This window comes from Giraffa tippelskirchi, chromosome 14, assembly GCF_054371585.1.
Source record: "Giraffa tippelskirchi isolate mGirTip1 chromosome 14, T2T-mGirTip1v1.2.pri, whole genome shotgun sequence".
Lineage (NCBI taxonomy): Eukaryota > Metazoa > Chordata > Mammalia > Artiodactyla > Giraffidae > Giraffa > Giraffa tippelskirchi.
This window is the reverse complement of record NC_137288.1, coordinates 72,675,902-72,698,620: the sequence shown is the minus strand read 5'-3', so window position 1 is coordinate 72,698,620 and position 22,719 is coordinate 72,675,902. Positions and strand designations below refer to the sequence as shown.

Sequence of the window (22,719 nt, the reverse complement as noted above, 5' to 3'; positions counted from 1 at the left end):
TTTACTTTCTACAGAATGGCCGCCAGCGCCGCTTTCTCATCACAGGGCCGTCACTTCTCTCTCGGGAGGGTGCTGTTCAGGAACGGCTGTCACACTGCTGGTCTCTAAGGGAGAGGGGAAACTGGGGTCGCCTATGCTGCCATCTGGGTGATGTCTCCAGAAAACCATACATCTCCTTGGCTGAGCAGGGCACTTCTGGAGAAAGCCGTTCTCAAGTATACAAAGTGGCACATCTCAGTCCTTTCTTCCAAAGTTAAAAGCATGACCAGGCGATTACCAGACTAGTAATTCCACATCCTGATTTTACCCAAGAGATATGAATACATCCACCACAAAAGGACTAGGACCCAAACATTCACTGAAGCCTTATTTGTAATGGCCAAAAAGCTGGCAAAACCTCAAATGTCTAACAGCTGAACAAAACAGGTGAACAAAAATACAAACCAAACAATAGCACTTAGAGATAAAAAGGAAAAAACTACTGAAGCAACATGAATTAAGCTCCTACACGCTATGCTGTGCAAACAAGAAACTGGAAAGAATGAGTACATATTATGTAATTCCACTTGCATGACAATTTTATACTATGAATAAATGTAGTTGGGCTTCCTTGGTGGCTCAGTGATAAAGAACCCGCCCGACAATGCAGGAGACATGGATTTGATCCCTGGGTTGGAAAGATCCCCTGGAGAAGGGAATGGCTACCCACTCCAGTATTCTTGCCTGGAGACTCCCATGGACAGAGAAGCCTGGTGGGCTACAGTCCGTGGGATCGCAAAGAGTCAGACACGACCGAGCGACTAATCAACAACAAATGTAGTTACATCTCAATACAAGAGACCTTTGAAACACTTAGAACAATACAATCATAGGAAATAATAGTAAAAAATACAAAAACTTATAGACAATTATTAAACAGGAAAGCTAGTATTTTATTGAATGAGATGGATCAGATAATTTCCCTGTGCAATTTCACTTAAGATAAAGATGCATACTGCTAACCACTCATTGGTTGTGTGGCTAACATAGATGCTTGAGCTCTGCTATTGGCAGGTTGAATCACTAAACGTTTCTAGAGATCAAATAAATGAGGAATCACCTTCATAAGAGAAGATATTTATGATCGGATTAATAACACAAAGTTTATATATTAATTGAATACTACACACTGTATTGGCAAGAAATTTTATAAGTTTCATTCATGGGTTTAACCTAATGAATCTTAAAACTATATAACCATTAAACACTCCAGAGTTTTGGTATTTCCTTGTGTTTGAATAAGTATCAGGAATAACATAAAAATGTGTCCGGTGTAAACTCATAGGTAGAAATATCACATTTAATTTCAGTAGATTTCCAGATGCTCCTCTGGTTGGGTCTCCAAAAGAACCCAATCTGAAAATAGTGAAAGATTCGAGAAGTTATGTTATTAGTGAAAAGTTGTCATTACTCCTTCTGTCACCTTGCCTTATCTTATGTGTGTTTTTAATTCAGAACAAGTCATTATGAGATAAACTACTACCCTTCTGGTGCTGCAGTCTTCACAGCGTACAGGAATCTGTATGAGAGGGGAGCAGAAGCCCTGTGAGTGGGCCTGTGCGTCTTGATCCATCAGCGAACGAGTTTTGTCCTTGTTGCTCCAGGCGTTGCTCATCAGGAAGATCTGAGGGAGGTGACAAGGTCACTGTTCTTTTGTGAAATGTTGGCAGGTTGGGAAACCTGCCCCTGTGAACACAGGAGATTCTCAGGTAGCTAAGTTTGGAGACAGAACACAGGCCCTTGCGATGCTGACGCTCCCTACAATGATAAGGCCTCCATAGGCACCTCAAGGCTCGCTCTAAGGTGTGTGCGCGTTGGGGGCGGCCTTCCAGCCTCAAGCACTCAGCTGTGACGGTTCCAGGACCCCCGTCCCCGCAGCAGCGTCAGTCTCTCTGCCTCCCTCTGCACCGCCCTCCCTTCCACACTCTCTCCCTCTTTTCCTCATCCTGCCTCTGTACACACTCTCTCTGTCTCTCTCTCTCACCGAACACACACAGCATCTAAACAAGGGAGCTCGGTCAGCAGGGCTCCACCATTAAATACATCTCGGCTTTGGAACTAACCCTCCCGGACGGCCTCAGGAAAAGCCACTCCCGTGCAGCCAGTTGCCCGTGCTGGCCTCCCAATCTCCACCTGGAAACTAGCACTTTACCTCCTGGGGCTCTGAACTGCTGCCATGAGAAGTGGTCCCGAAAACCAGGAACAAGCCGGAGTGCATCTCTCCCTAACCCTTCTGGGTTCTGGGGAGGAGAAGCACCGCAAGAGCCACGACAGAGTCGCCCCACACCCTCGGGCGTGCCCTGCGAGGATGCTGCGCGCCCCTCCGCGCGCCGTCCGCTCGACGCCGCCCGGCCCCGCTGCTCCAACAGAGTCGCGAAGAGGATGGTCTCGTGTCCGTGGACCTCTCAGCGTCTGCGCTGCGCCGCTTTGCTCAGGATCACGTGGATACACATAAATGTCGCATACTCATGGAAAAATACGGCCATGGCTTCTCTCCAGACTCTTACAAGTGTTTAGTTTGGCTGATGGGATTGCCGATCGTACCGGATTGAAGAGAACTTCTCTGCCCACCCCCCCACCTCCAATTTATTTCTAGTCACAGAGTGTGACTTTATTTGTAAATAGATCATAGACATAACTAGTTAACATAAGATCATATTGACTCAAGCTGGGTCCTAATCCAATGACTGGACCCTTATATGAAGAGAAGAGACACAGAGAAGACGGTCATGTCGAGACAGAAGCACAAGCCCAGAGACTCTGGGAACCACCAGGAGGTAGAAAAGGTGAAGAGAATTCTCCCCGAGAGCCTCCTCCCGAGGAAGTGTGGTCCTGAGAACACACTGATTTTAGACCTCAAGCCTTCAGAAGTGGGAGAGAATAAACGCCAGTGGTTCTAACGCTCAGTGTGGGCCGCTCACGACCGAGGTCCTAGGACCCTAACGCAGTGCCTCGAGAGCAGAGGAGCCCGGTCTCACACTCCAGCGCCGAAACTGTCAAGTTACGAGAGTTTGCTAGAGCAAAAAATCAACCATTTCAGCAATTAAAATACATTCGAAGAAGGACATGGACCTCATCAAAACAACATTGTCGATCAACATTCAATGAAATGCCCCGAATTTCAGGAACAAATCTTTTACCTGGAGTACAGGTAATTAGGCTGTTTTGTCAAGTGGTCATCAAATGCAGGGAGGAAATCACTGGAACCAGTTAAAGTCAGGCGTTTCTTGTGCAATAATAGATATTATTGGAGTCTATGCGAGTTGATGCTATCTTGCTTGGATCACTGAGAAACTGAAGGTGCTGATGACAGTTGTCCCTGGCAGTTCTGGTGAGATATGCGTCAAAGCCAGAATCATTTCCCGGAATACAGAGGCTGGTTGCAGAAGTCATGAGGTCGGCAATGGATGGTGCTATCATGGTCTCAGAGTTTGTCTCATTGGATGAGGCTTAGGAAGTCAATTGTCACCAAATGTAAAGAAGCCTTGGCAAACTTCCCTTGTCATTAAGTCCTCGCTTCTAGCACTGTGATAGAGACCCTTCACTAAGCTCAGTACTAAGTCATAGAACATAATTAAGAACTCAATGAATGGAGAATGAATCATTAAGAAATTATAAAAATAGATAATCAATCACATTATGTGATCACCCCTACATTCAAATGGAATCAAGAAGCCTTCATTCAAATGTAAGAGGCCAAGAGTCAGTGATTGCTAGTTCATGCACAAAGAAAAGTCTCTCTCTTTCTGCACCAAAAAATTAAATAAAAGTCTGGGAGGCAGTGCGATTTTTCTGATATGATAAGAAGTTATAGAATAAAATTTTGACTAAGGACTTACTCAGTCCTTCCTTAATATATAATATTAATCAATTCAAGGGGCTTTCCAGGTGGCACTGGTGGTAAAGAACCAGTTTGCCAACACAGGAGACATAAGAGACCAGATTCGATCCCTGGGTTGGGAAGATCCCCTGCAGGAGGGCATGGCAGCCCACTCCAGTATTCTTGCCTGGAGAATCCTCATGGACAGAAGAGCCTGGGGGGCTACAGCCCATAGGGTCGCAAAGAGTGGAAAACGACTGAAGTGACTTAGCAAACACACGTGAGATCAATGGGAATGTTAAACCAGAATTGAAAGAGACGCGTGTACCCCAATGTTCATCGCAGCACTGTTTACAATAGCCAGGACATGGAAGCAACCTAGATGTCCATCAGCAGACGAATGGATAAGGAAGCTGTGGTACATATACACAATGGAATATTACTCAGCCATTAAAAAAAATACATTTGAATCAGTTCTATTGAGATGGATGAAACTGGAGCCCATTATACAGAGTGAAGTAAGCCAAAAAGAAAAACACCAATACAGTATACTGATGCATATATATGGAATTCGAAAAATGGCAATGATAACCCTATATGCGAGACAGAATGAGAAATGCATTAAAATATTAAATATTTTAATATTAAATATTTTAATATTAAATTAAATATTAATATTAAATATTAAAACAGTAATTGGCAGATATCCTATTGTAGAAAGCTTGAATGATTTTCTCAAATGCATAGAACAGTCTTATGGACTCTGAGGGAGAAGGTGAGGATGGCACGTTCTGGGAGAATAGCATTGAAACATGTATATTGTCATGTGTGAAACAGAACACCATTCCATGTTCGATGCATGAGACAAATGCTCAGGACTGGGGCAATGGGATGACCCAGAGGGATGGGATGGGGAGGGAGGTGGGAGGGGGGTCCAGGAGGGAGAACGCATGTAAACCCATGGCTGATTCATGTCAATGCGTTGCAAAAACTACTACAATATTGTAAAGTAATTAGCCCCCAACTAAAATAAATAAATTTATTTTAAAAAAAAATGTCAATCGAAAACTGCTGAAAGGAAGGGTTGTAGAAATGGTTCTAGAGACAGGAGATGTGAGAGAGGGCTGGATAGTGCTGAGCACAGAGTAGGATGACTGTCCCGAGAGGAATTGGAGGCATGGGAATGGGGAGACAGGTGGTGACGAACGAACTGTCTCAGTCTTCCGTGACACACCTACAGGCAAGACCATTCCCCAACTAAGGGGAAGTAAGGTAAATCTGATTCATCCTTTTCAGATACTGTTTACATTGTACAGATCTGTATCTGTAGGGAATATTAAAACAGTAATTGGCAGATATCCTATTAGAGAAAGCTTGAAGGATTTTCTCAAGTAACCAATTTACATGTAGAGGGGTATAACCACGTGTGTATTAAGGAGGAAGAGATAAAATGCCCCCTAGGATGTGCACCTCAGTAAAGCTGATGAATCTTCATACCCTTCACAAGGAAGGAAGAAAACAGTAGGAAAACAGAGGAGCTATTTTGAAGCAACCTGCACAGGTATTAGAAATAGTGGGATGGTTCCCAGATGTGTCATTTTCTCTTCAGTTTTATTGGATTCCGGGATTCATGATGCCAATGATGTTGGTATATTTAGAAAATATCCAAAGACAGGTTGGCAAGTACTGACTTGCAAAATCATCTGAGAATTGCTGAGTCTCCTGTGACACTGTGTGACATCACGGTGTCTTCACCTTGTCTAGTACATGCCAGGAGCACTTTTGAAAAGGAGGGAAAGATGTGATATGGTTTCTTATTTGAACTAACCAAAGTTCACTCTAAATTTAAGCAAAATCCTTTGTTTTGCATACGTGCTCAGTCATGTCCCACTTTTTGCCACCCTATGGACTGACTGTTGCCCGACAGACTACTCTGTCCGTGGGATTTCCCAGGCAAGAATACTGGAGTGGGTTGCCATTTCCTCCTCCAGAACAAAATCTTGGTCTTCATCAGTTAGTGCCTTTTCCTCAAAGCCAGCCTCTGCACCACCAACCTCGGTAACTTAGTCACAGGAGGAATCAGCTCAGTCAGTGGTTCCCTTGAGTCCACGTCTCCTGCTCTGTCCCCTGGGCTTCCTCCAGGCCCAGCGGGGCTCCTTGCTTCTGTCTCGGGGCTCAGAGCCCTTTCTCTTTGAGCCCAAAGACGTCCACCCTGCTCCGGCCCGGGGCCTCCCCTCTCTCTGACAGTGCCCGTGACGCAGCCTGGACTGGGCACTCTTATTCCTCATGTTTGTCGTTTTTCATCCTGGGTCTTTTCTCCTGCTGTTTCCTTCTTCTTTAGACTCAGCTCCCCCATCAGACTCCAGCAGACTCCATCCTCGCTCAGCCCACCCATCTCAGCTCAGGGGTCTCTGACCTCCAGGGTCATTTGGGGGTCAGGACACACATAACCAGAAGGAGCCCTAAGAGCAGCAGGGCTGGGGGCTGGGGACCAGAAAATCATCTTTCAGGTTTAGTGATGCAGGTCTCCCCTTCCCTCACCCCTGTGCTTCTGGGACTCTGCGGTGGGTGAGTCTTCCTGAGTGAGTGATGTGCTGGGACTGCAGACTTGGACCAAACACAGTACTGAGTGCCGGGGTGAGGAGAGAATTGGCATCCCACACGCGCGTCCTTTCTCCTAGCCTGGTGGGAAAGTAAAACGGTGCAGCTGCTGGGGAAGGCAGTCTGGAAGTTCTTCTAAATCAGTCATAGAGTAAAAATTGACCAATCGATCAAATGTAAACTTACTGTTGACCCACAGATTTCATTCTTAAGTATATGCCTAAGAAATTAAAACATATGTCCACACTGAAATTGCTAAATTTTACACAACCCTAAAAGAGTGTCTGAAACCCTGCCTTCCTCCCTAATGACCGTGGGGTCCTTGGAGGAGAATTTAGGGACCCATTACCACCCCTTCGGATGTTCTGGGAGAACATGATCTCTTCTGAAAGGGCAGAGGATGAAGGTTCTTTTCATCTAAACACAAGGAGATTTGTCAGTAAAGGCCCAGAGTCTGTCTACACCTCCCTGTGGGGAGTGGATACACACGCAGCCTCCTGGAACCAGCTACCTGCCTGGAGAGCTCACCTGGGCAATTCACCACCTTAGACACCTGGGCTTCTGTTCAGTCACTCTGTGGCTCACTTCTGTTATCTGTGAAATGGGGAAAACAAACTCACCAACCTAAATATGGTACTAAAGAGGAAAATGGGTGAATACAAAACCCCTCAGTAAATAGTCAGCAGTTTTTAATATTATTCTACTACAAGAACACCAGATGCTTGAAGAGCACGTGGCTCCAGTGATGAGACTCAACCATGTTATTCAAATAACACATTGTTTTCTTTTTTTTTCTTACAGACATTTGACTCTGTTGTTCCGATCATGAATCGGAAGTGGGTGTGCTGCAGATCAGGATGATTGAAAAATGTTGTAATTCTGGAGCTCAAGCTATTTACTTTTCTGAGAAATCTTCATATAAAAACTTTAGAAAACTGCCCTTAAAATGGGTCCTGGTTGTATCCGTTGTTCTCACTGAGAGCAAGTGAGTCTGCAGGAAAATGAGCTGCCCTCTGACCTTAGCAATCAGGATGCAGCTGGGATTAATGGCAAGGACAACGGGGTCACAGGGCGGACCACGCCAAGGTCCAGCCTCAAGGGGAGCTAATCATACCTGGTCTCCATCTACAGCTGACACACTTTTCCAACCTCTCTTAAACTGAGACGTTGAGGTATTTTCCCGGGTATACAAAATGTTTTTAAAGAAACAAGCCCTTTCAGAACTTAAAAAATGTCAGCTTTTCAATTGTTTGTGTTAGAAGGTCTTAAATACGAGTCAACATGTATTAACCAAAGAAGAAGGATTTGTAAGGGTTATTTCTGCCTGGGCCTAGTTCCTCAGGGCATGTGAAGAAGTTGGAACATAAGTGTACTGTCATTGGTGTCGGAAAGGCACGTACATGCGTTTCATATGAGTCAGGGATGGTAGGTCACAATTTCTTCTGCAGAAGAAAGGGACGTACAGGAGTTGGTCAATAATCTTGTCTTTGCTCATTGAGACTTCTTGCTCATGAAGTTGAAGATAACTGGTGAAGAAATCAAGAGTTGATCTACTTGAAATACCAGCTGCTTTGAGGCACGGGAGGTGGCTGGTAGAGGTATATATTCAGGGCTGAGCGTGCCCAGCGCACAGGCTTGCAGGCTGCCTGCCCACCTCTGCTTCCTCCAGGAACACAGGTAAGTGCTTCCAGCATTCTGCGTAACTATAGGAACCCTTTCTGAAGATAATAATGAACGTGATGTTTTATCGTGCGTGTATTAAATATTTCATTTGGTATGATGGTATTTTACTTATTCTGCCAGAGGAAAAGAACTTTTTCTCCTGATTTAGTCCATAGGTAATTTACTTATTTCTGAAAGAAAAGCCACGCTCCTTCGGGAGCACGTGTATCAGGGGTAGGCTGTCCAGCACCCACAGATCCTTCAAGGAAGTCAGGGAGGCCCCTGATGGGAGATGGCTGGATGTTACCACATCAGTTTTGCCTTTGAATCTGTTATCAACTCACTGGGAAAGACCTGGAGGCTGGGAAAAATTGAAGGGAAAAAGAACAGGGGGCAGCGGAGGATGGGATGGTTACACAGCATCATGGACTCAATGCGTATGAATTTGAACAAACTCTGGGAGGTGGTGGACAGAGGAGCCTGTTCATGGAGTGGAAAGAGTTGGACACTACTTAGCAACTGAACAACAACAACAAAACATTTGTTATAAAACATTTTTTACCCACTCTGGTACAGTCAGTAAGGAAGAAACAGTCAAGATATTCTATTATTTTTTAGAAAAATTTTCTTTAAATACTAATTTCAATAGTCATCTAATTATGAGATGGATACAGGTACATCTCCTAATTATGAAATGTATAACATTAAGTTTCTATTATATTTAAGAAAAGTTTTCTATAAATAAGGCTTCCCAGGTGGTACTAGTGGTAAAGAACAAGTCTACCAATCCAGGAGCTGTACGAGATGTGGGTTCAGTCCCTGGGTGGGGAAGATCCCCTGGAGGACGGCATAGCAACCCACTCCAATATTCCTAATTTCAAAAGTCTTCTAATTACTAACTGTATACAAAGGAAAAATCTTAGTTGCCAGAAATCCACCACCCACACATAAGGCATTTCTTTTAGAAATTCTCCTTACAGACTAGCCTCCCTTCACTAGAGTGATTATAAAACGCGTCTGACGCTCTCCCAGGACTCCCAGACCCCGTCCGGCCACCATGAGCTCCCTCGGCGAAGCCATCATCCGCCTGGCAGTCGATCTGTTCCACCAGATCAGACGATCAGAGAAGGAAAACATCTTCCTATCCCCTTTCAGTATCTCATCAGCCTTAGCCATGACTTACTTAGGGGCCCGAGAAAACACCGCATCCGAAATGCAGAAGGTAGGTGGCAGCGGCCTTTCCGTCACAGGTTTGCATGGTTTGTCTGCTGGCTGGAGTGCAGATGATCACAGGTCTGGCCGTCCCCGGGGGTCCCACGGGAAGCTCAAGCAGCCGCTCGACTGGGTGGGCACAGAGGGGGGCAAACACTCTCCCGCAGGGCTCCCCACCTGCTTCCTGTGCCTGGACTTCCTCTGGGGGCTGGGATGAACCCCTGCAATTGCCCAACAACCAGAGTGAGGCTTTAATGGAAGAGCTCGGTAGAAGTGATGTGTTGACTAAAATCCATGGGAGACATCTTTCCATGTCTCCTCAGCAATAAATGCAAAGTAAGTCAGAATTCTCTGAAGTGGCTGGTAATCAACCAGCTTTGCGTTTTTCACACACAGTCTGTGTTTTTTAAGAAGCAAGTGTTTACAGTGAATATTTCTTTCTTCTTTTCTTTGTTCCATGTGCTTTGGGGTTTCTTTGTTTGGTTTGGTACTTGGTTTGCCCTGTTTTTCCTTTCTTCTTCCTGATTTTTTTCTTTCTTTCTTACCCACTGTGATGCACACAGATATATATAGGTAACATTTCTTTGCCGCACTATCTGTCTCCTCCAGATCCTTCACTTCAGTAAAATCGCAGAGAAGACAAGAGGAGGAGCCGCAAATGATCCTGTGAGTCACAGAGCGCCGGATTTAGAAGATCACGTATCCAAGAGGGTCATAGTCTAAACTGGGAATTTCAGACAAAGTGGGAAAAGTCCATTTTTACATCTTAAGTGAAATGCAGTGGACAGAGTTGTTACTCGCTTCATATTACATAGGCACTTCACATCTTTGTTATCCTGAGAGGAGAAGAGCACGAGCTTCACAGTAAGGGCTCTGAAACCCAAAGGAGCGTCAAATTGTGCTCTGTTGTTCAGGAATGATGAATGTGAAAAATACAACTGCTCTGAGCCACAGTGACTTCATCCCAATTAACTGGGGGCCATAGAATGTCTGCTGCCACACCTGCACATCCATGTGAAACAGAATAGCAGTGCCAGGAAAGTGAAAGCGCTGATATTTATTATGTATTTTACTATCATTATTATAGCAAAATAATAATCATAGTATTTATAACATGTTTCTAACATTAGGGAGTATTAATTAACTCATAATATTAATATTGTTATTGGATAATATGATTCATAATATTAAGACCAATAGGTAGGCATCAAAATACATTATGGAAAGTGATTAATGGAGAGCTACTGTTTATAGACTAGCTGCAAACTCTTAGGGAGCAACGGTAAGGGTCTGGATTGAGACAAGCCTGAGTTGAAAACCTGGCTCTGTTTCCTTGGAGAAGTTACTTCGCTCTCTGCAGTCTCTTGTTATCATGTGAATTCAACTGAAGACTGAGGTGCTGGTGCACAGCTGCTAGCAGTGTCCCAGGCACACACTGCATCTCCACTGAGGAGCGTGACCATCAGATTGAAGAGCTGTGGATCAGAGTCAACGGGTCTCAGAAGACAGTCCCACCAGGAGTACAACAGGGCTTCATGTCATAACCTAGGACAACATGCAGATTTCACTTTCTCACACAGTTGACGACTGTTAGAGAAGCACTATGGGTCTGGCCCTCAAGAAGCTTAAGTTTAGCTCAGAAGTTTACGCTAACCGTTGGAGACGACTCAGACACATGCAGTGGGGGAATGGTGCTGCACGGGTAGTTCCAAAGAGAAGAGAGTGGGGTGTGTTTGAGCAGGAAGAAAGAACTACCTAGAAGACAGACTGTAAAGATTAGGAAGGCTATATCCAGGAAAACACACCAATTAGGGGAAATAACAACCACCATCATCCCTGGGGATACCACCCTCTAGATACATATCTAACAGACCTCAGGAGGGATAGTGTTTACACCTCAGGAGGGTTAGTATTTACATCGACAGAGAATCCAATGAGCTCACTTTTTGATGTTTGAAGGTTGAAACGCCAGGAAATGTTCATCATCACTTTCAAAAGCTTCTGACAGAATTAAAGAAATCCACTGATGCCTATGAGCTGAAGGTCGCCAACAGGCTCTATGGAGCAAAGGAGTTTCCGTTTCTCCAGGTGAGTTTCCTGGTCTGTCACACCTGTAGTCTGCGTCCCGGGTCCTCGGGCCCCAACTCCTAATGGAGGGGGGAGCAGAGGAGCCTGGAGACCCACACGGGGGCATTTCTCCCAGGGGCGCAGGGCTCCCTGACCACAGCCCCGCCAGCTGAAGTGTCCCAGAGGCTGATAGCACACCAGTGAGGGGGGGCTAGGGATTGGCTTATGAACTCTGCTTGATCAGGATTTAACACATTTAATTTCACTTGGGATACCTACATAGTTACTGATAAATTACTCTTCATCCTTCCTTTCTTCCCACCCATGTCACAGGAATACGTGGATAATGTTAAGAAATATTACCTGGCCAGTGTGGAATCTGCTGATTTTAAAAATGCTGCAGAGGAAAGTCGAAAGATGATTAATTCCTGGGTGGAGAGCCAAACCAATGGTAGGCTGTGAGAAAGTCACTCATTGAAAGTCACTGCTGAGTCCCCGCTGTGTGTGAACACAGTGCTGGACCCTGACTGGGCTGCCAGGAGCGGGGTGAGACGAGATTGCCGAGGGTGGGGAGGGCCTGCAGGGGGTGGACGGTCCACGTCAGTGCAGAGAGAAACGGGAGGGGTGGGTCCCAGGGCCAGCCCCCTGCAGGCACAGCTGAGGCTGGATGACAGCGTCTTTGTGGATCCAAGTCTCTGCTCAGACTTCAGGTTGATTCATAAGTTTTTCTTTAAAGTAGAAGCTAAATTTCTTGATTATGATCCATACGAGAATATATGAAAAGAGTTCCCTTTTGCTTTCTTAACTAGGAAACAAGCCGCTCTCCTTTAAACCACCCTTTCTGCAGAAATGACCACCTGCAGCAGGAGGTGTCTGGCCCACGTCCCCCTCCCACAGGATTGTCACAGGTGTCCTCCCCACTCAGGGAGGGGGCTGGACAACGTCTCCATCCCATGAACCTTATCCTACCTCCCTTCCTAAATACAGATCTACCCTACAGCAACTCATTGTGCAGAATGAAGAAGAAGACAGCCCAGGGACTGGAAACAAGAGGCAAAGCTGTTGAGGGAACAGGAGCGAGGAGAGGGAAGGAAGAAAACTGACCAGTAAAGATCAACTGAAATCAGTTCTTCAGAATTGATGACCTGTTCATCAGTTCTGATGAACAAGGTATTGTCAGAATTCATGACCCAGAATTCTTGGGTCAGGAAGAGCCCCTGGAGGAGGGCACGGCAGCCCCCTCCAGCGTTCTTGCCTGGAGAATCCCATGGAGAGAGGAGCCGGGCGGGCTGCAGTCCATGGGCTCACAGAGTCAGACATGACTGAAGAGACTTAGCACAGCATGGCATCTTAAATATCAGAAATCAGTGCATCAGGATTCCTTTTGAGATGACTGATGTCCCCACGCACACAGACTGAACGCCTTCCCAGTCAGGAGCAGGGGCGTCTCCATGAGGGCGACTCCATCAGGCTGGGGCCATGGGCAAACCCTCACCTGGTCAACCACTGGTCAGGGAGTCCCGCGAGGGCTGACTTGTGTGAATGTTTAATCATCACTTGTAACTTTCAAAGCATCTGACAGATAAACCATTCGTGCCTTTCATGACAGACCTTTGATTTTCTGTCTTTGCAGAAAAAATCCAGGATCTGTTTCCCAAAGACTCTCTCGACAGCTTTACTGCTCTGGTTCTGGTGAACGCCGTCTATTTCAAAGGGCAGTGGAACCAGAAATTTAACAAAGAAAGTACTGCGGAGGAAAAGTTCTGGCTGAACAAGGTATTGTCTGTAATTAATTTATAATAATGTAACATAGCTCTGTGTGCAGTGTGAAAGTACTGTGGAGGAAAAGTTTTGGCTGAACAAGGTATTGTCTGTAATTTATGTATATAACAAAGTGTAGCTACACATGGACTGTGAAATTTAAATACATAGTAATTAATATACAACTGCATGTAGAAGATAGAATTTGTCAAGGCTTATTTTCTTGTCCTTTTTTTAAACTTTATTTACTTGGGATTCCTTGAAGAAACTGTTATCTCTAAGAAACAGATTTCCCAGATCATCTCTTAGGAGGCTGAGTTTGGTATCTCAATAACATTATCTTTTTTTTTTTTTTGACTAATGCTCACTTGGCATTCTTTTTGCACATGAATTTATTGCAGGACACAAGTAAATCTGTGCAGATGATGAAACAAACCAATCATTTCAATTTCGTGTCACTGGAGGATGTGCAAGCCAAGATCCTGGAAATCCCATACAAAGGCGACGAGCTAAGCATGATGGTGCTGCTGCCCAATGAAGTAGATGGTCTGCAGGAGGTAAGACCTGGTATTTACAGTCCTTCATGCTATTGCTTAAATTTCCAGTGATACAGTGCTTGTGTGGGCTGCTCATAGATTGGTGGTACTGGCTGGCAGCATAGAACAAAAACAAAAATAATAACATCAATATCTTAAATATCAGCGGCTCAATGGTAAAGAATCTGCCTACAATGAATATGCGAGCCACAGGAGACGTAGGTTCAATCCCTGAGTCAGGAAGATCTCCTGGAGGAGGAAATGACAACCCACTCCAGTATTTCTGCCTGGGAAATCCCATGGACGGAGGAGCATGGAGGGATACAGACCATGGGGTCACAATAAGAGTCAGATATGACTTTCACATGAAACAAATGTTGTTTCATTTATGTGTGCATATTTATATACATACACATCTATACATTTCTATAGACATTTCTATATATGTGTGTGTACATACATACATAAAAATAGCAAAGTTATAAATATATAAAAACATTTATTTGATCATATGAGATATATCCAGAACTGTTATTTTTTCCTCCTCAGAGAAAATCTAATAAACTGAATCTCCTGTATTCATGTTTACTGTTAAAATAAAGGTTTCCCAGATGTTTCCAACCAAGGTTAGGTGGGCTCCATGAGCACTGAGAATCCTGACAGTTGTTCCTTTTCCCACTGTTACAGCTTCAAGATCAGCTCACTGCTGAGAAGTTAATAGAGTGGACGAGCCCACAGAATATGGGGAAGAGACAAGTGGATTTATACCTGCCTCGGTTTAAAGTGGAAGAGAGCTACGACCTCGTGCCCACACTGCAAGTCCTGGGGATGGTGGACGCCTTCAATGACAGGGTCGCCGACTTCTCGGGCATGACCGGGAGACGCGATCTGGTGGTGTCGAAGGTCGTGCACAAGTCCTTTGTGGAGGTGACCGAGGAGGGCACGGAGGCCGCAGCTTCTACCGGTGTGAGTGTTGGTGTCACATCAGCACCGTTTAATGAGAGTTTCCGCTGCGATCACCCTTTCCTGTTCCTCATCAAGCACATCAAGACCAACAGCATCCTCTTCTGTGGCCGAGTCTCTTCCCCTTAGATGTCCTTGGCCAGCGGCCACACTCGGGGACATTCGCAGAGCTGTTCCCGGAGCTTGAGTGCTGCTGTAACAGGTTCCCTTGGATTCATTTTCCTTTCCAACCTCACAGTCACCACTGAGCATGTACTGGTGGAAATATGAATACTGTGTCTGTCTATCTCTCTCCTTCTGCAAACATATGTAAACTGACTCTATCTCCCCATGATAACTCCTCTTTGCACAAAATGTTCAATATATTTTAAAAGATTAGCTGATTCATGTCAACGTATGGCAAAACCCACCACAATATTGTAAACTAATTAGCCTCCAATTAAAATAAATTAATGAAAAAAGATTATTTCTACACTCTATCTTATACTAAGCTTGAAATATCATAGCTCTTACTTCAAAAATTACTATACTAAATTATATATGTTATAAGTCATATATACTCTTCACCTAAACACTGACATTTATTTTAATTTAGGTGGTATGTGGGAAACTTACATGTCTAAAGTTTTTGATTTTGTGAAATACATTATCAATAAAACAATGATTTATTCATGTCGTTCATTGCTTCTCCTTTTTTTTTCTTATCAACAAAGTGTAAGTGAACCACCACAATAGAAAAGATAATTTAGAAAGATATTATCATATATAAAAATTCAAAAGAGTAGAGCATGATGAGGTTGAAGAGGTGGACTGTTACCAGAACATGAAAGGCTTTATAACCCATGTTAAGAACTTAAATATAAGAGTCTAGAACTCAGAGATGGGATACGAACTGAATCTCTAAACAGGTAAGGCAGACAATACATATAATAGACAGATAATAGAGTTACTGAGAGAACTATGGTAATTGTAGCTAAAGGCAAAGATGGGATCAGACTGGAGGAGTATATAGTAAGAAGAAGGGCAGGCCTACACACGATCCTGAAATACACAAATACTTAAATGTCAAGTATTAACAGTTTTTATTTCCTAAAACATAGCTCTCCTTAGGGCAGGAGGAATCTTTTGGAGGTGACAGACATGTTTACTACATAGATTGGAGTGATGGTTTCACAAATGTATGCTCGTCTCAAAACTCATGAAGTTGTATACGTTAAACATGTACAGCGCTTTCTACATCAGTCTTACATCAATAAGGTTATTTTTGAATGGATCATAGTGAAAATCAATATTTTATGTGGTTTAAAAAATAAAAATAAAGATAATGGAAGCTTAGTAAAGAATCTCATGTTCATACAAAATTCCTCTCCCCAGGATACCACCTAGTCCCCGTTGGGTTGGCCAAAGCTAAAAAGACTGTTCAAACCCAACGTGGAGAGAACGTGAATCAGTCAGAACTCTCCTATACATCTGGTAGGGATACAAAAGCTGCAATCACTTTGGAAAACAGTCTTGCAATTTTAATTTTTCCGTCTTTATTAAGATATAACTGGCCCATAACACTGAGCAAGAAGAAAAGATGGACAACGTTTGGATCTGACCCACTTATTTTCTGCAAAGTGATCACCGTCCCGGCTCACACTGATGCCTCCGCTACATCCACATCATCACCATTTCTTCTTTGTGAGCTGTTTTTGTTCAAGAAGAGTTGCCTCCTTCTTGATCTCTTAGGGGGACAGGAGGCTAGGGTCTCCTAACACTGCTATCTGGGTGATGTTCCTCCAGGAAACTTTACAATCTCCGTGGCCGAGCAAAGCCCTTCTAGAGAAAGCCTTTCCCGAGTGGGCAAGTTACTCACACTGGTACCTTCTTGTAAAGTCAAGTGTGTACTGACCAGACCATCTAGTAATTCCATGACTTGATTTTAGCCAAGACATGTGAATACAACCACCATAAAAGGCCTAGCATACAAAATGTTCATTGAAGTGTTATTCATAATGACTGAAAAGCTGGCAAAGCCTCAAACTTTTATCAGAACTTTTATAGAAACAAAAGAACAGAAATCTCTGACTCCTACAGTGACATAGACAAAACTCCTACACACTACACTGTGCAAAAAAAGCAGCTGAACAGAAAGAGTGCCTGTTACGCCATTTCGCCTAGTGACAGTCTTTTAAAAGAGTAAATGTACTTACATTTCAATACAAAAGAGACCTTTGAAACACTTCAAACAATATGATCATTGGAAATAAAACCAAAAATTACCAAAAAAAGATACACAATTACTAAACATGAAAGCTAATACTTTACTCCAATATCATCTGTTAGTAAGATGAATCAGAGCTTAATTAGGGCTTCCAGGAGGTTCAGAAGGTGAAGAATCTGCCCACAATGTGGGAGACTCGGCATCGATCCCTGGGTTGGGAAGATCCCCTGGAGAAGGGAATGGCACCCCACTCCAGTCTTCTTGCCTGAGAAATGTCACGGACAGAGGAGCCTGGAGGCCTACAGTCCATGGGGTTGCAAAAGAGTCAGACACGACTGAGCAACACTTTCAGAGCATAATTTCTCTGTGCTTTTTCATTTAAGATAAAGATGTATACTCCTAAACACTTACTTGTTCTGCATCTAACATAGAATATTGAACTTTGTTAATAGCAGTTTTTAAACTGCTATTAAAATAACGTTTTTTAAAACTTTTAATTTTGTATTGTGGTATAACCAATAAACAATGTTGTGATAGATTCAGGAGATCGGCAAAGGGACTCAGCCACACATATGCATGTGTCCATTCTCCCCCAAGCTCCCGGGTGGTGGCTGCAGCAGCGACTCTTCTGAGCTGTTTCAAGCCGGGTCTGACTCCTCCCTCCCGCTTCCCTCCCCCTTTTTTGTTTTCCGTCCCCTTCCCCCTCCCTTCCCCGGATCCTGAGGAGGCAGCGGCTGAGCTCTCGGTGAAGGTTTTTCATTTCTCCCATCCTCTTCCCTCCCCGCCCCATCCATTAATGTTATTCTTTTGAAGATTCTTCGGTGTCAAGCCGCCGAAGTGGAGCGTGCGATCGCAGAAGGGGGCGCTCCTCGTTTCAGAGCTTCTTCGGGCAGAGGAGGAAGTAGGGGTGCACCTCAGCACTATCCCAAGACCGCTGGCAACAGCGAGTTCCTGGGGAAAACCCCAGGGCAAAGCGCTCAGACGTGGATTCCTGCACGAAGCGCTAGACGAGATGACAACTGCGCGGCAAAGAACTCCGCAAATGAAAAAGAACGACATGAGGCAACCGTCAGGAAAGTACGAGGCATAGTAAATAAGCTCACTCCTGAGAAGTTTGACAAGCTATGCCTTGAGCTCCTCAATGTGGGCGTAGAGTCTAAACTCATCCTTAAAGGGGTCATACTGCTGATTGTGGAAAAGTAACAGTCAGCTGTTTATCCATTTTAGATATGGTAGTGTGTACCTCTCTCCCAAACTCTCTGACTATCCCTTCCCACACCTTCCCACCTGGGACCATAAGCTCCTTCTCCAAGTCTGTGAGTCTGTTTCTGTTTTGTAAACAAGTTTATTGGTGTTGTCTCTTTTAGGTTCTGCATATGAGGTGTCATACAATATTTCTCCTCCTTTGTCTGACTTACTTCACCCAATGTGATAATCTCTAGGTCCATTCATGTTGCTGCTAACGGCATAATTTCATTCTTTTTAAGAATCATTAAACATTTTTAGAGATAAACTAAATGAAGAGTTGGAGAAGGAAATAGCAGCCCATTCCAGTATTCTTGCCTGAAAAATCCCAAGGACAGAAGGGCCTGGCGGGCTACAGTTCATGGGGTCGCAAGAGTCAGACAGAACTTAGTGAATAAACCACCATCACCACCAAATGAAGAGTCTATCTATCACAGGAAAAAATGTTTATGACCGGATTGTTGAAATACATTTTATGCATTAGTTGAATAATACACACCAAAATTACTTCCATGACTTCTCTCCAAACTCATATAAGTTTTTAGTTTGGCTTATAGGATTGCTGATTGTACTGGATTGAAGAAAACTTCCCTCTTCCACATAAGAAAATTCATGTCTAATCACAGGTTGTGACCTTATTTGGAGATAAGTCACAGACATAACTGCTTCAGATAAGATCGTACTGACTCAGGGTGGATCCTAACTCAATGACTAGGATCTTCAGAAGAAGAGAAGAGACATTCAGAGAAGAAAGGCACGTAAAGACAGATGCACAAGCCCAGGAACTCTAGGAACCACCAAGCCTGGAAGAGGCAAAGCTTTCTCCCCTAGAGCCTTCAGAGCAAGTGTGCTGAGAACACACTGATTTTAGACCCCAGGCCTCAGCAGTGAGGGAGAATGAGTACCAGTGGTTTTAAGCCTCAGTTTCGGGTACACCGCAGCATCCGTCCTAGGAATCCCACATGCTGCTTGAGAGCAGAGGAGGAGCCCCTCACACTCCGCTGCCTAAACTGCTGCTGCAGCTGCTGCTAAGTCGCTTCAGTCGTGTCCGACTCTGTGCAACCCCATAGACGGCAGCCCGCCAGGCTCCTCCTTCCCTGGGATTCTCCAGGCAAGAACACTGGATAACCTTAATTAGCTACAGCAAAACTCAAGTATGTCAGCAATCTTAAAAAATATTTTCAAACAATCACATACATATAAATGAAATAATATTATAAATCAAAATTCAAGTAAATTCTTTGGATTTGAGCAATAAATCTTTTACATGAAGTACAGGTAATTCAGATGTTCTGTCAAGTGACCATCATACACAGGGAGGAAATCACTGAAGCGAGTTAAAGTCAGGCGTTTCTTGTGCTATAATAGATATTTACTGGAGTCTATGCGAGTTGATGTTATCTTGCTTGGATCACTGAGAAACTGAAGGTGGTGCTAACAGCTATTCCTGGCAGTCCTGGTGAGATATGTGCTAAAGCCAGCATCATTTCCAAGAACACAGAGGCTGGTTCCAGAAGCCATGAAGAGGGAAATGTATGGTGCTGTCACGGTCTCCGATTCTGGCTCGTGGGATGAGATTCAGGAAGTCAACTGTCACCTAATATAAAGGAGCCTTGGCAAACCTTCCTTGTCACTTAGTCCCTGCTTCTACCACCGTGGTCCAGACCCTTCACTAAGCCCAGTACCAAATCCTAGAAAATAGCTGAGAACCCTTTCTATGCAGAATGAATCACTAGGAAGCCATAAAAATACGATGATTAAACACATCGTGACCATCCCTACATTCAAACGGAATCAAGAGCCTTCATCCAAATGGAAGAGACCAGCAGTCAGTGGTTTCTAGGTGAGGCACAAAGAAAAGGCTCTCTTTCTGTTCCAAAGATACACTCATCCTAATGAAACATTAGCAGAGACCCATGAAAGCAGAGGTAGGAGGCAGTGTCATTTTTCTGATAAGGCGAGAAGCTATAGAATAAAATTTTTAACTAAAAATGGCAACCCACTCCAGTACTCTTGCCTGGAAAATCCAATGGATGGAGGAGCCTGGTAGGCTACAGTCCATGAGGTGGCAAAGAGTCGGACACGACTGAGCAACTTCACTTTCTTTTCACTTTCAAGGAATTAATCAGTCCTTCATTCAGGTATAATAATCCATTAGAATGCTAAATGTCAATCCAAAGCTAATGAAAGGAGGGGCTGTAGGAATAGTTCTGGAGATGGGAGACGTGGTGTGGATGGAGGCCAGAGCTGGGAGGGAGGGGAAAGAAGGGCGCTGAGCTTAGAGAAGTGGACCAGGGATCCTCATCGGGAGCTGCTACTGCGGATGGATGAACACCAGGTAGAACACAGAGAGTGCCTGAGGTCCATCCCCAGGGAATGCAGAAGCTTGGTGGCTTCGCTGGTGGCTTTCATGGTAAAGAATCCACCTGCAATGCAGGAGACCCAGGTTCGATCCCTGGGTAGGGAAGATCCCCTGGAGAAGGGAAAGGCAACCCACCCCAGTATTCTTGCCTGGAGAGTCCCATGGACACGGAAGCCTTGGGGGCCACAGTCCATGGGGTGGCAAAGAGTCGAACACAACTGAGGAACTAACTCTAAGGGTGGCTGCAGAAAGCGAGCTTGAGACAGAAAGTCAGAGATGTGGAGGACAGCTGAAGATAGGATTCCAAGAAAGAGGACTCAGCAAGTGACCAGTCACTCAGAAACTTCACTGTGAGGACTGAGCGGGGACCAGCAGGAGGCGATGAGGGAGTCGCTGCTGGGCTCTGGCAGGAAGGTTTCAGGGGTGTGATCGGTCAGACTACAGTGGGTAAAGGAGCCCACGAGGAACCATCCGCCCACCTGGGTAAGCCTCAGCCTGGAAGGCAAAGCACAGGCGTTGTCAGTGTCTCAGCGTTTCTGCAGACAAACCACATGTAAAGCAGATGCTTCTCAATGCAAATCATCTATCACAATAGGCGTTATATAGCACCCAGCCCATCTCTACATTTCTCCAGCAAGTATGTCCCCTACATTCCCAGGATTACATTTCAGTGATCAACAGCCCATCCTTCCCACCCACAAGCAGGAGGATGACTACTCATCACTTTGCAACATGCTTTTTCTTCCCTGGACACTCTGCTTGAGGATGTATCCTTTTTGGCACATGAATATCTGATTCATTTATGTTCATTTCATTTATGAACATAAATGAACAATTATGTTCTGATTAATTGTTTCCCTTTCCTTCTCCAGGGTATCTTCCCAACCGAGGGATCAAACCCGAGTCTTTCGCATTGCACCAAGTCTTTACCATCTGAGCCACCAGGGAAGCCTATTTATGTTCACAGCCGTAGGATATTTCATTGTATAAACCCTTATTTCCCTTCTGATTTAATATACGTATTTTTTTCTACCGTCATGGTCAACAGTTCTGCAATTCATCTCCTCAAATATGTCTCCTTCAGCACAGCATGCGGGTCATCGCAGGGTGCATGTTTAAAAAGAGACTTGGTGAGTCTTCATTATACAGCGAGCATCGCCAATTCAATAGACATGAATCTGAGCAAATTCTGGGTGACGTTGAAGGACAAGGAAGCCTGGCGTGCTGCAGTCCATGGGGTCACAAAGAGTCAGAGAAGACTTAGTGACTGAACAACAACAACAATACATTTTTTATTTATTTTTTTATTGAAGAATAGTTACTTTACAGAATTTTGTTGTTTTCTGTCAAACCTCAACATGAATCAGCCATAGGTATACAGATATCCCCTCCCTTTTGAACCTCCCTCCATTTTCCTCCCCATCCCACCCCTCTAGGTTGATAGAGAGCCCCTGTTTGAGTTTCCTGAGCCACACAGAAAATTCCTGTGGGCTCTCTATCTTACATATGGCTGTGTAAGTGTCCATGCTACACTCTCCATACATCTCACTCTCTCCTCCCTGCTCCCTGTGTCCGTAAGTCTATTCTCTATGTCTGTTTTTCCAATGCTGCTCTGTAAATAAATTCTTCAGTACCATTTTTCTAGATTCTGTATATATGTGTTAGAATATGATATTTATCTTTCTCTTTCTGGCTTACTTCACTCTGTGTAATAGGTTCTAGGTTCATCCATCTCATTAAAACTGACTCAAATGCATTCTTTTTTATGGCTGAGTAATATTTCATTGTGTATATATAACACATCTTCTTTATCCATTCATCTGTTGGTGGACATCTAGGTTGCTTCCATGTTCTAGCTACTGTAAAGTGTGTTGCAATTAACAATAGGACACAAGTGTCTTTTTCAATGTTCGTTTCCTCAGGGTGCATGCCTAGGGGTGGGATTGCTGGGTCATATGGTGGTTTTATTCCTAGTTTTTTAAGGAATCTCCATACCATCTTCCATAGTGGCTAGATCAATTTACATTCCCCCCAACAGTGCAAGAACGTTCCCTTTTCTCCACACCCTCTCCAGCATTTATCGTTTGTAGACTTTTTGGTGATGGCCATTCTAACAAGTGTGAGCTGATATTTCATTGTAGTTTTGATTTGCATTTCTCTAATAATGAGCAATGTTGAGCATCTTTTCATGTGTTTGTTAACCATCTCTATGTCTTCTTTGCAAATATGTCTGTTTAGGTATTTT

The 22,719-nt window shown here is 44.2% G+C and overlaps 1 protein-coding gene across 2 annotated transcripts; it reads left to right on the top strand.

Annotated features, from left to right (window-relative positions):
• Positions 1-2,431: 2,431 nt before the first annotated feature.
• Positions 2,432-15,335, top strand: LOC145534554 (serpin B3-like). 2 transcript variants are annotated; one of them, XM_081562295.1, is made up of 9 exons: positions 2,432-3,190; positions 7,960-8,137; positions 9,155-9,344; positions 9,944-10,000; positions 11,294-11,422; positions 11,735-11,852; positions 13,035-13,177; positions 13,564-13,719; positions 14,386-15,335. In XM_081562295.1, exons 3-9 carry the CDS (start codon positions 9,180-9,182, stop codon positions 14,788-14,790), a joined length of 1,173 nt encoding a protein of 390 aa, XP_081418421.1. In that variant the 5' UTR covers positions 2,432-3,190; positions 7,960-8,137; positions 9,155-9,179; the 3' UTR covers positions 14,791-15,335. The 2 variants fall into 2 exon arrangements, with proteins under 2 accessions (XP_081418421.1, XP_081418420.1); XM_081562294.1 differs by having other exon boundaries at positions 2,473-3,370.
• The last annotated feature ends 7,384 nt before the right edge of the window (positions 15,336-22,719 follow it).